This window comes from Thamnophis elegans, chromosome Z (assembly GCF_009769535.1).
Source record: "Thamnophis elegans isolate rThaEle1 chromosome Z, rThaEle1.pri, whole genome shotgun sequence".
NCBI classification, from domain to species: Eukaryota; Metazoa; Chordata; class Lepidosauria; order Squamata; family Colubridae; genus Thamnophis; species Thamnophis elegans.
In genome coordinates this window covers 81117250-81131157 of record NC_045558.1, presented here as the reverse complement: position 1 = coordinate 81131157, position 13908 = coordinate 81117250, and the positions used below count along the sequence as shown (strand labels likewise).

General features: G+C 35.4%; 1 protein-coding gene across 1 annotated transcript in view; it reads right to left on the bottom strand.

Moving 5' to 3' along the window:
* Window positions 1-261: 261 nt before the first annotated feature.
* SPATA48 (spermatogenesis associated 48) overlaps window positions 262-13908 on the bottom strand; it is a 32241-nt gene continuing 18594 nt past the window's right edge. Inside the window, exons 8-9 of the mRNA XM_032235890.1 lie at window positions 2039-2146; window positions 262-409 (exon numbers count right to left, since the gene is read on the bottom strand). Coding sequence (XP_032091781.1) covers window positions 262-409; window positions 2039-2146 — 256 coding nt within the window. The remainder of the gene's footprint in view (window positions 410-2038; window positions 2147-13908) is intronic.

Here is a 13908-nt window from a genome sequence, read left to right as displayed (position 1 = left end):
TCATATGCTAAAAAATAAATGAACACTAGTTTATAAGGCAGTTTTCTTTGACTAAGATTAAATAAATAATTAATATAATTGGGAAATCAATACATTTTAATGAATTATGGGATTTTCATAAAACTATATGTAAAAATGTATATTTTATTAAAATATGCTATGTACTTGAGTGCATTATTATATGGAACATGATTTTTCTATGTCATAAAGGCAAACACTGGAAAAGTATTGATTTTTAAAAACAAATGCATGTTACAATTTTTATTTCCTGGGACTAATGTTTTTGCAAATTTTAAGTTGCACTTTTTCCTTCTTATTGAAAGAATTCTGTGGTTCAGTGGTTGTAACGACCTGTGATAAGGGTCCCCAATGGGGAAATTCTTTTGGCTGTTCATGTTCAGCTAAGTATCTGCAATAACAAAAAATATTTTTCATGTGAATGTGAATTTCAAGCTCAATCATCCTCACTCATGTCAGGAGAAAATAGATTTATTGCAGTATCATAATAAAACTGCACATCAAAACTACTACGATTTCAGAATTCTGTTTTAGATTTAAAACTATTATTGTTTAAAAGCATTACGCATACTACACAGGACATAACTGCACTAGTATCTCACTACTATGGTATGTATATAAATGATAATATAATATACTAATTATATTCAGTGAATATGGTCTGTTGGGAAAGATAAGAAACAAAGAGATATGTAGTATATAACACTGTCCACAAAATATCATATATACACAAATGTGGGATATTATCTGCTAATATACATTTGCTTAATCTAAAAATATATCTTTCCAGCAATCCTATATTTTCTATATCATAATACTCTTACAAGAAAACAGTGTTCATACAAAGAATATTGCTTTTTGAGAAAAGGAGTTTATGTCTAATTTGAGACTGATTTAAGTCCAATAATACCATTGTTAAAACCAATGTTATCCCCAAACGTAACTGTTCTTTTTTTCTTTTAAACAATTCAATAAATCTATGACAAAAAATGTAGTGTTTCCTGGAAAATCTTCAATTTGTTTACCATGGTGAATAAAAACATTGTAAGATGTAGTTTCATTTAAAATTTCCATATAATTTCTCTGGGAACTAGAAAATCTAGATAGACTTAAGAAAAATAAGATAACTGGAAAAAATGTGAATGCAATCTTTGATCTTAGCATATCTGTGCTTAATATATGATAGTTTCTGTTCAAACTCCAAAATATTTAAACTCTGATCAAAGAGAAATTCTGCACTGACCTATAGAAATCTATGGACAGATTAGGATTTCTGGTGCCTTTCTTAGGTAAAGGTAAAGGTTCCACTCGCACATATGTGCTAGTTGTTTCCAACTCCCATTTCAAAGCCGAAGAGCCAGCGCTGTCCAAAGACATCTCCGTGGTCATGTGGCTGGCATGATTAAACACTAAGGCACATAGAACACTGTTACCTTCCCACCAAAGGTGGTTCCTATTTTTCTACTTGCATTTTTACATGCTTTTGAACTGCTAGATTGGCAGAAGCTGGGACAAGTAACGGGAGCTCACTCCATTATGTGGCACTAGGGATGTGAACCGCCGAACTGCCGACCTTTCTGATTGACAAGGTCAGTGTCTTAGCCACTGAGCCACCTTAGTGCCTTTGTGCTTGGTGCCTTTCTTAGTGAAATGTAAAAATAACATGGTTGTTATTGGGCAAAAAAAAGCTAAGGAAAAAATAACTGATGCAATTTTCTCTAATCCCAGAAGTTGTTTAGAAGAGAGATAAAGATACTGTATATACAACATTGTAGCATGTCATATGTTCTTTAGTGGTCAGTATTCTGCTCCAAATTTTAAATGACATGCAGGAATTCTGGAGCAAACTGCTTTTGAATATTCATTTATGACTGTTATGAGATTTGGCTCCCCCACCCCTTTTTTTACTAAACCACAGAAATACCATCGTAATATTTAATTGTTCTTTAATGAAATAATCATAATTAGGATTTTCTTTATAACTCATATGAGCAAATTAAGTAATGTGCCTTACACTTACCCATACATTCGTGAAATTATTGATGGCAATGTTGGTGGAAGATTAGAATTTACTGGTTGGGTGGCTGACCAATGAACCTTGCCAGTGTATCCAAGGGTGTTTGGAGAGCTAAAGGAAAAAGTTAAAGGGAGAAGAGGAATTGATTAAATGGGCACAAGCTTGGAATAATTATTTCCTGATAGCTGTAATTAAGCCAAAAGTGATGGCTTATATTTGTACTTGTGATAAAGGGATATAGAAAAAAGTAAAACATTATAGTATGAAAATTATATTGACTTAATACAGTACAAAAATTGGAATAGATTAAAAAATAGTTATAAAATGGCACTATCAAATATATTGTTAGTAGGGAGTCCTAGCCACATTCCTAGCAAGTGAAAAAATCTGAAAAGTGGTCATTCCTACATCTCTCTCAAAGCAAATGATAAAAAGTTAATTCCAGATTCATTAAAAAATTAGTCTCTTTATAGATCAGTCAAACCACAGAATATCATCTATAAGCTAAAGAGGCCAATATACCCACGCTGAACAAACCTAATCATACGCTCTCAATATGAATATATTGCAGGGAATAAGCTATTCTTTTATGTAGCTGAAAGAGTCTTAATTTGGGAGGGGATTTCTAAAAAATAGGAAATGCATTCTATTTCCATATTTTCAAATTATACTGACTAGTGTATATATATATGGCTATTCAAATATAATCGTTCTAATAGATAATGCAATTCCATCAAGTCTTGTGGATAGAGCACTGTAGCTCAGAGAACAGAAGAAGACTCATGAAACGTGAAATTCCATTATACCTTGCAATATATCCAGTAATATTGGAAAAATTAGCTTACCCTTAATAAATGTTTAAGATTGGGAACATATGAATATCATTACACATTGCAAAGAATTTTATTTGTAAACTGGTCTGATCTTTATAGCATGCAAAAGCAGAGTTAACATGGAACTTTTTGTTACAATTAAAGCTATTTTGTTGTTAATGGCTGTTTGTCATCTGAAAAATGACAAAAAAAGAATGCAAGAAAAAAATTTCTATATTACTATCTGTATTTGATATAGCAGCAGCAAATGCCAGATCTTTTGAAATGATTTAAAAAGTAGGTATTATTTGTATAACTGCAAATATATATGTCGCAGCAATGTAGCACTTAGCTTCCTAATATACTACACTTATATCTATATTCAATGCAATCTCCAAATCTCTGAAGCCCAGGATAAGTGAAGAATATCTGGATATTTTCAAAGTAAAGAATTTCAGACTGACCAATTGTTCCTGCTTAAAATGACTTATGAACAATTCACATTTCCCAATTTTCATCTGATTTAAGATCCATACTTTCTTTCTCCTCCTTTTAATCATTTAATCAACAAATGATTAAAAATGACACTCTGTTTGACTTCCTGTTACTATCTCATTCTTTCAACACACTGATACCATATAATTGATATATGTTTCCCTGAGAGAGGGAAAAACATTATTTACATGGTTCATTTTTAAAAAAAAATCAACAACCACCAGAGATTATTCAGCAACTTGTCATATTTACAATTACTTTACAATAAACCTTGTACTTAATAATATATCTAGAATCATATGCACAATTTTTCTATTTTTGGAAAAATTATTATGTAGGAATGACACAAATGAAACCCTTAACCCCAGAAATCTTCTTAGCTTCATTCTTCAAAACATTATTAATCCTCAGAAGAAAGATCACAGTACTTCAAAGTTTAGGGAATAGCATAATTTCTTCTTTTAGCAAAAACTGTCCTTTTTCTCCCATTAGCTCAGTTGTAAGAAGTAATTCTCTAATACCCTACTGTATAAAGTTAAAAAACCAATAAGAACACCATTTGGGACCTCATGGAGCATCCAGTTTTTATATTATAAAATACATTGCGCATCAAAACATACATTATATTGCAACATATATTGCAATATCAATGCAATATTCTTACCTAAAGAATACTTTCTAATAAAAATGTTTATAGCATATCCAACTAAAGAATCATATTGCATATAAGGCCTGTCTACAATTAGCAGGTGTCATGAACTGTTTGATTTCAGCAGTTTGTATTTCCATGATTATGCCATGTGTTTCATTGTTTTTGGTATGACACCTGCACCTCTTCGAGAAGTCAACAGTGCTAGTTTTACTCATTGAAAGCTTATCTCTCTTGACATCTAACTTAGCTAAGTTAGCTATAGCATCTAGCATTTGATCAATACAGGTTTATTGTAATTTGTTAACTAACTACCAACCACTATTAGCATGTTACCATTTTTACTATTAATTTTAAAGCATATGTTCAGTCTCTCTGTGTTTTATTGCATAATAAAAGATTTCAGGCTTGGCTTTGTTTTTTGAGACTGCTGTACTGGTAAAAGAGGAATCACACCCCATCTTTTTCTATGCATATCTGTTAAGAATAAACTGTAAATTGATACCACTTGCTTTTAGCATGATCTGCAAAGATCCATGGTAAAGAAATCTGGAAAACAAGGATTATGACTATTGAAGTTTTTAACAGAGATATTCAAAAATTGAGTAAAATGTTTCTTATAAAAAGATATTTTTATGAAATATTATTTATATTTTATTTTTCATCAAGAAATAGAAATCATCAATTCTGGTTCAAACATAGGAAGAGCAATAAGTAATTGGAAAGCATCATGTTACAGAATTTATTCAAACACTTACTGCTTTTGTCAATTATTACAATAGGGCATGATCCCAAAAGTTTATAAATAATTTATTTTGATTCCCCCAAAAAGAGTCAGAATGAACAGACTTGCAACAAAAGTTAAAGATAATAAAAAGTTTCTTTCAAAATATAAATAACAAGAAAAAAGTCAAGTAAACAGTCGGTGCACTAAAGAGAGAAGATGGCAAGGAAGTAATAGGTGGTAGAGAGAAAGTAGAATGGCTTAATTCATTCTTTGCATCACTTCATGCAAAAAGAGACTATAACCCAACCTACCAAAAACCTAACTGTAAAAAACAGACTAGAAATAAAAATTAAAATTTGCAAGAAAATGGTAAGAAAACAGCTGTCTTATTTTGATGAATATAAATCACTGGGACCCGACAGATTACATCCCAGAGTTCTGAAGGAGCTGGCAGGTCAACTCAGAACCTTTGTACCATATCTTTCAAAAATCCCTGAGCACCAGAGGATGTTCTACCAGAGGACTGCAAAAGAGCTAATATGATTCCACTCTTCAAAAAAAAGGGGGGGTTGTAAATAGACCCTGGAAACTACAGACCAATCAGCCTAACATCAATACTGGGGAGATACTGGAAAAAAATAATAAAAAAACAGATCTGCGAATATCTAGAAACAACTAAAGTTATACCTAAAAGCCATCATGGGTTTGTTAAAAACAGATCATGCCAAACCATTCTTATTTCATTCTTTTACAAAGTGTCTAAATTAGTAGACCAGCAAAAAGCTGTGGACATAATATACTTAGAATTCAGCAAGGTATTTGACAAAATAAACCATAACCTACTTCTTGGTAAACTAGAAAAATGTGGGATAGACAGCATCACTACTAGGTAGATTTGTAACTGGCTGACAAACTGTATTGAAGGCATAGCCCTTACTGGTACTACATTTATATGGAGGGAAATAAGCAGTGGGGTACCACAAGATTCCATCCTAGGCACAGTACTCTTCAATATCTTCATAAATGATTTAGATGAGGGAATAGATGGGGAACTCATCAAATTTAATGATTACACTAAGCTGGCAGGAATAGCCAAACCCCAGAAGACAAGATGTTGACAGACAATGGACTCTATCCAACAACATGAAATTTAATGTGGAGATAAGCAAGGTTTTACACCTAGAAAGGAAAAACCAAAGGTACAAGTACAGATTAGGTGAAACCTGTCTCAAAAATAGTAATTGTGACAGGAACCTTGGAATCCTGGTGGGTTGATCACTTAAACCAGGGTTGCCCAAACTTGGGAACTTTAAGACTTGTGGATTTCAACTGGATGGGGAATTCTGGGAGTTCAAGTCCACAAGTCTTAAAATTCCCAAGTTTGGACAACCCTGACTTAAACTGAGCAAGCAGGGTTCAGCAGCAGCTGAAAAACTAATATAATCCTTGATTGTATAAACAGAAGCATAGGATCAAAATCATGTGAAGTATTAGTACCACTTTATAAAGCCTTAATAAGGCCACAGCTGGAATACTGCATCCAGTTTTGGTCACAACACTACAAAAAGATGTTGAGACTTTGGGAAAAGTGCAAAGAAGAGCAACTAAGATGATTAAAGGTCTGGAAACAAAAACATATGAAGAACGGTTGCAGGAATTGGGTATGACTAGCCTAGAGAAAAGGAGAACTAGATGTGAATAGATAGCAGTATTTCAGTATTTGATGTGGTGCCAAAAAGAGGCGGGGCTCAATTTATTTTCCAAAGCACCAGAAGGCAATAGATGGAAACTAATCACAGAGAATCTAGAATTAAAGAGAAACTTCTGAACAGTGAGAATAATTAACCAGTAGAACAACTTGCCTTCAGAAGTTGTAGGTGCATCACTGGAGGTTTTTAACAAAAGACTAGACAGCCACCTGTTTGAAATGGTATAGGGTCCCCCTGCTTGTGCAGAGGTTTGGACTAGAAGACCTCCAAGGTACCTTCCAGCTCTATTCTGACTGATTAGATATAATTGACCTTCACTTTGAAACCAGGGATAATATATCCCTGAAATATACTTCATTAAAATATTTTCATATATTTTTATAGTTGATACCCAAAGCTACTGATTTAATTTGCACAATCCTTTAAGATAGTTAAGATTCACTTTTGGTTGATATATAATTTGAAGAAAATATACTTCTGATAGAAGGAGGCTACAGAGAATATACTGATATGAAATAGAACAGCAAGAAAGAGTAATAATGAACCTGGGGGAGGAAATTAGATCAAGACCAAATTTTACTTGCTTGATTTTTTTTCATCCATCGTAATGTTTACTTTTAAAAATGTGCAGCACATGAGTGTGCATGCATGGCAGAACTAAACTTAAGAGACTACGTAGCAAGTATTTTGAGCCTTGTTAATTTCCAGTATTTCCTTAATCAGAATTAGAGAAATACAGTGAATTAAAAGAGTCTGAAGTCCCATCTCACTGAGTACTCTATTGCCCTCTCTCTCTTCCTCTTGGTGAATGTTTCACAGGAAATCCCCACCTACAGTTGCCAATTCCACCCCCCCTGACTTTTTGAGCACCTGCAGAATGAAAACGTTTCTTACGGGCTTAAACATCAATGCAGCAAAGTATTGTTGGGGGAAGGAATAATCCATGACAGCAGAAAAGACGGCTTTAAGTCTTAACAAGAAAAACAGTAAATGATAATGAAACAGGAAGAGATCCTCAAATGAAGAACAAGAAACCAACCTTATTTTGTTAAATCCCTGTAACTTGTTTCATCTATGTGCCATTTTTGTTGTTATAGCAGTTGCCTTGTAGAATGGCCACTTTCCATTTATTTAAAATATACAAAACACATATGGAAATTAACAAACATACAGTTATCAGGTTCAAAACATTCAAGGATAATGGTTACAAGATAATACTCTTGTACTTTTAATTGGTTAGTTTTTCTTGTTTTGGACCTCAACACTTTGTCTTCCACAAAGAATTCTGTACAATATATTTTAGGCATTATTCTCTCACTCACTTAATTACCCTCTTTTGCTCCAAACCTGCCAAACTGCTGATCAACAGCACACCAGTAACTTTTTGACAGGATTTTATACAGTAGGAAAATTTCCTATTACTACTATTAGCTGTGGTGACTTCACAGATACACATGGCCTTATTTTTCTTGGCCCCAAGACTGTTGCATTCATACAAGGAGTAGAAAAACTCTACATCATCATCATCTTCTTCTTCTCATTAACAGAAGTCAGTAAAGAACCAGACACTGGTCAAAATAAGACATATACAAATTGTGAGCTTTTGATAAGAATGCAGGAGGAGTGGCCTCAGATGCTACCAAGTTCCAAGTAGCAACTAAGGTCTCCACTGGGGCAGCCCTTGAAGAGTATTCGGAGACTTCAACTCGTTCAGAATGCAGCCGCGCAAGCGATTGTGGGTGCACCTCGGTACACCCACGTTACACCTATCCTCCGCGAGCTGCACTGGCTACCGATCGGTCTCCGGATACGCTTCAAAGTGCTAGTCGTAACTTATAAAGCCCTTCATGGTATTGGACCTGGGTACTTGAGAAACCGCCTACTGCCAATTACCTCCCAAAGACCCATTAGATCACACAGGGTCGGCCTCCTCCGGGTTCCATCTACCAGCCAATGCCATCTGGTTACCACCTGGGGGAGGGCCTCTCTGTGGCAGCTCCGACCCTTTGGAACGAACTCCCCGCAGAGATTCAGACCCTCACCTCTCTCCAGGCCTTCCGAAAAGCCGTCAAAACCTGGCTGTGCCGGCAGGCCTGAGGTTGATGAGTTCCCTTCCCCTCTCGACCTGTGTGGCTGTGTGATTCTTGGCTATTTTAACTACTTGTATTGTACTCTGTGTTCCCTTTCCCCCTTTGAGTTGTTCGCCGCCATGAGTCCCTCCCGGAATAGGGCGGCTTATAAATAAAACAAATCTCAATCTCAATTAATTCCATCTCATTTTTATATGAGTTTACCAATTTTTATCTCCTCAAACTAACACACATATGCACAAAGATCAATGTTTTAAAGAAATGAAGCAAAATACGCACCTAAACGTAGGGTGCACTAGAAAAAAGTATGCACAAAACCGACTAATTTCAAAGAAAGTAGGAACTTTGTTTGCAAAAAGTGAGCACAGGAAATAAAACTCTAATTAAATTGTGCAAAAAATGTGCACTTTTGGGCTTAGGAACTTAAATACTTAGAAAAAAGAATGAGATAAATTTTTGGTTTCAAAAACAGAAATGAAACAAAACAAAACAAAATATTTTTTCATTTCATTTCTAGGTTGGTATTTCAACTGAAACCATCCTCTGCCTGGAAGTATTAGGTTTGATGTATGATACCGAGTAGTCTTCCAAACCCAGAGTACATGAGATACACTGTGAACAAAGGGAAATAGTTATATAGGTCCAGTTATATTTTGTTATATAATGAAGCACCTAAAATGTAAGTATTCAGGTGGAACTGAATTTATGTTCAGGTGCAACTAAATTATTTTATTTTAAATTGTTCCTAAAATATATATATATTCTGTAAAGTGCCCTTATTTTTCAAGCCTTTTACATTTGAGACAAGCTTTTAGAACATTTGTTTAGAAAATCTAAAACATTTATTGTTCCTAAATTGTAATAGGGCGGTTGGTGAAAGGTAAAATGATATATAATAAAAGTTCATAGTATTAATAAGTCATTAATTAATTAGCAAACACTTATGACTTCCATATATTAACAGCAGAAAAACAAATTGGATTTTTGAAATTAAAAATTATATAATCTATATTAATTCAGGATAGATTATAAGTATATATGTAAACCAAGCGAATTTAGTACAATTTATTTCCCAAGCTACAGTTTAATACCTCCATCTAGTTGGTAGAATACAGGACTTAATAATAATAATAATAATAATAATAATAATAATAATAACAACAACAACAACAACAACAATAACAACAACAACAATAACAACTCCGCCGTTGCCGGTCCCAAGCCCGGATGAGAAAGGAGGAGGGTTGGGGTCAGGTTGGCATCTGGTCCCGTAAAAAAAACCTGCCAACCCATACAATATGGTGAAAAAAACAAATAAGAATTCCATACCGCATCGGTTGTCGCGCGGGTTAACAAGGGCCGCGGTGGATGTTGGGGTCCCTGGACATCTGTCGACAAGTGGGCTACAAGTAGACCAGCCAACAAAACGACAAAAATATAGTGCAGATGAAAACCGTGCCATAATGGCCTGTTACTACAACTCAGAGCCAGAAAAAAGAGGCTACTTAAAGTGAATGTATGAATTATGGAAACAACAATATCCAGATTCAAATGTTAGTGAACAACGACTAGCAGATCAAAGGCGATTTATTATACGGAATAAAGTGTTTAGTGAAGTTGAACATGAGGAAATTCAGGCAAATTGCAAAACCCAAAAAACAATATCACAAGCAGAAATAACTGATATTCAAGACACAACTAAAGACATTATAGTAGAACTCCCAGAAGAAGCTCTCGGGGAGGAAATAACATCACCACCACTAGAACCAGTTATCACTGAACCAACTGATGAACTAACTCAAAAACAAAAAGAATTGAAGGATAAGATCATGGAGCATTTTCTGCTTAATGAGGAAAGGCAATGTTTACCATCACTAAAAACTGTGCCTAAGAAAATTTTGGCCCCTATCATGAAAATGGTTAATGCAGTGTTTTCAACAATTGAACCGGGATCCATCTTGGAAACAAACCAGTTAATGTACAGCGCAGCTGTAATAGTCACTAATGAACTAGGCATTAAAATTAAAGTACCTAGTCACACAACAGAAAAAGCATCAAAGCCAAAGTGGAAAATCCGTTTAGAACAAAAAATCAAAAAATCAAGGGCAGATGCTAGTAACTTAAAGAACATGCATGAGCAACGGCTTAAAAACAACAAAATCATAGATCCGCTATTCAGAAGATATAGATTGGATACAAGAAACATCAATGAAGCTGTAGAGATTGTAAAACAGCAGATAACAGCAACAGCTAGAAAAATTGAAAAATATGAGGAACGAATCATCCAATATAAACAAAATCAGCAATTTCGATCAGACCAACGGCGTTTTTATCGAAGTCTTAATGTGAATGGTGACACCAAAAGTGAAAAACCAGAAAAGCAGGCCACAGTTGAATTCTGGAAAGAATTGTGGGAAAATGCAAAGGACCACAACAAGGAAGCAAAGTGGATACATGACTTTGAGAAAAGCATTGGCAACAAACAAATGCAAGTATTAGAAATAACAACTGAGATGGTCAAAAATCGAGTTAAAAAGGTAAAGAATTGGACATCACCTGGAAAGGACCAATTACATGGTTTCTGGCTCAAATATCTGACCAGTTTACATGCAATATTGGCCAGGCAACAGAATGAAATTTTACAAAAGGGCCAAACTGATGAATGGTTGACAACTGGAAAAACATACTTGATTCGAAAAGATGCAACTAAAGGAACAACACCTGAAAACTACAGACCAATAACATGCTTGCCAACAACCTTCAAATTACCCACAGGCATTATTGCAGATAACATGATGGATTATTTGGAAACAAACAACATCTTGCCAGTAGAGCAAAAAGGCAACAAAAGAAGGAGCAGGGGCACAAAAGATCAGCTTCTAATTAATAAAATGATATTAGAAAATTGTAAGAACAGAAAAACGAACTTGAATTTGGTCTGGATTGATTACAAAAAGGCATTTGACTCACAGCCACATAGTTGGATCATAAAATGCTTAGAAACAACTGGCATTAGCAAAAATATTACATCCTTTACTGAAAAGCCGATGAAACAATGGAGAACTGAGTTGGCAGTAGGGAATGAGATCTACGGAATGGTTAATATCAAGCGAGGAATTTTCCAGGGTGATTCACTTTCACCTCTTCTCTTCATCATCGCAATGATCCCACTATCAGTAATCTTAAAAGAAATGAAATTAGGCTACCAAACAGCCAAAGAAGCTGAAAAAATTTCGCATTTACTATATATGGATGATTTGAAACTCTATGGAAAGTCAGAAATAGAAATCCAATCATTGACAAACACAGTCCGAGTATTCAGCACCGATATTTCAATGCAGTTTGGCATGGAAAAATGCGCCACTGTATCTATAAAAAGGGGCAAAATCACTGCATGTGAGGGAATTGAAATGCCCAATGGCCAATTAATTAAATGCAAAGAAAATGAAGCCTACAAATACTTAGGCATTCTGCAGTTGGATAACATCAAGCATGGAGAAGTAAAAACTATTGTCAGGCGAGAGTACACCAACAGAGTTAGGAAAATTTTGAAATCTAAATTGAATGGTGGAAATACAATCAAGGCCATAAATACCTGGGCAATACCAGTTATAAGATACACAGCTGGTATAGTTAACTGGACACAAGCTGATTTGGACCTTTTGGACCGAAAAACCAGGAAACTAATGACAATGCACTACAGTTTACATCCACGTGGTGATACTGATAGACTATATCTGCCCCAAAAATCAAGTGGCAGAGGATTATTACAAGTGAAGCAAACAGTTGAAGAAGAAAAACATGCACTGGCTGATTATTTAAAAGAAAGTCAAGAACATCTATTAATCGAAGTAAAGAACAAAAATCTACTGAAGGCCCAACAGACGAAACAAGAATACAGAAAAGATGTGATAAAATCAAGAATGGAGAGTTGGCAGAACAAAGCACTGCATGGCCAATTTCTGAAAAAATAAAAGATAAAGTGGACAGTGAACAAACTTGGTTATGGTTAACAACAGGTACATGAAAGAAAGAAACAGAGTCACTAATCCTGGCTGCGCAAGAACAAGCTATCTGCACAAATGCCATTAAGGCCAAAATCGAAAAATCCTCTGATGATGCCAAATGCAGACTTTGCAAAGAAGCTGATGAAACTGTTGATCACATACTCAGCTGCTGTAAAAAAATTGCGCAGACTGATTATAAATTGCGGCACAATTCAGTAGCACAAATGATCCACTGGAATTTTTGCAAAAATTATAATATTAAAACAGCAACAAACTGGTGGGAACATCAGCCTGAAAAAGTCACCGAAAATCAGATGGTCAAGATCTTGTGGGATTTCCGTATACAAACAGACAAAATACTGGCACATAATACACCAGGCATCACACTGGTTGAGAAAAATAAGGTCACAATCATAGACATCGCAATACCAGGTGATAGCAGGGTCGCCGAGAAGGAACATGAAAAAATAGCAAAATACCAGGACTTAAAAATCGAAATTCAACGACTATGGCACAAACCAGCAGTGGTAATTCCAGTGGTAATTGGCACACTGGGTGCTATTCCAAAAGCACTGGAATTACATTTAAAACAGTTAAAAATTGACAAAATCACCATCAGTCAAATGCAAAAAGCCGCACTGCTTGGATCTGCACGCATATTACAAAAATACGTTACAACATCCTAGGGGCCCGACTAATAACCAATGCCAAATCCGGCGAAACAACTGGCCGCTGTGATACAATTGTATAATAATAACAACAACAACAACAACAACAATATAAAGTCTGGTGACAGCACCCATGGAGTCTGAGATACATTTTAAAACACATAATCCATGCCACATCAACTTGACTTCTTAGGAGTCATTAATAACTACATGCCCTACAATAGCTGTCCCCAACGTTTTGGGCACCAGGGACCGGTTCCATGGAGAGAGGTTTTCCCACGGACTGGAGGGTTTGTTTTCATGGTCCTGTTTCTATATGCTGTGAAGCTATGCCGGTCCCTGGACTGGGGGTTGGGAACCTCTGTTCTACTAAAAAGTATCAAAGTTTGATAATATGAGCAACAGTCATTACTATCACAACTTAATTAGAGGTCTCAAAGATAGAGACCAAAGAATCCAGCTTCTCTGTGTTTCTCCATTGTGTCCATTTCCATGCCACAGAAGGTGTAGTACTGCTTGCATAGAAGCTGGCACTGCAAAAGAAAAGGAAAGCTTGTGCCTTGCAAGTCTGCATTGGTGGGGAAAAAGGTGAAACTACCCAAGATCAAGTAATGGTATGGAAAGGATGCCTGATGCCTCTTTTGCTTTTTCCTCAGGGTGCTAGCTTGTGCACCTCTTGTTTTCCCTGATGCAATTAATTTGTCTGCCTGTTGATG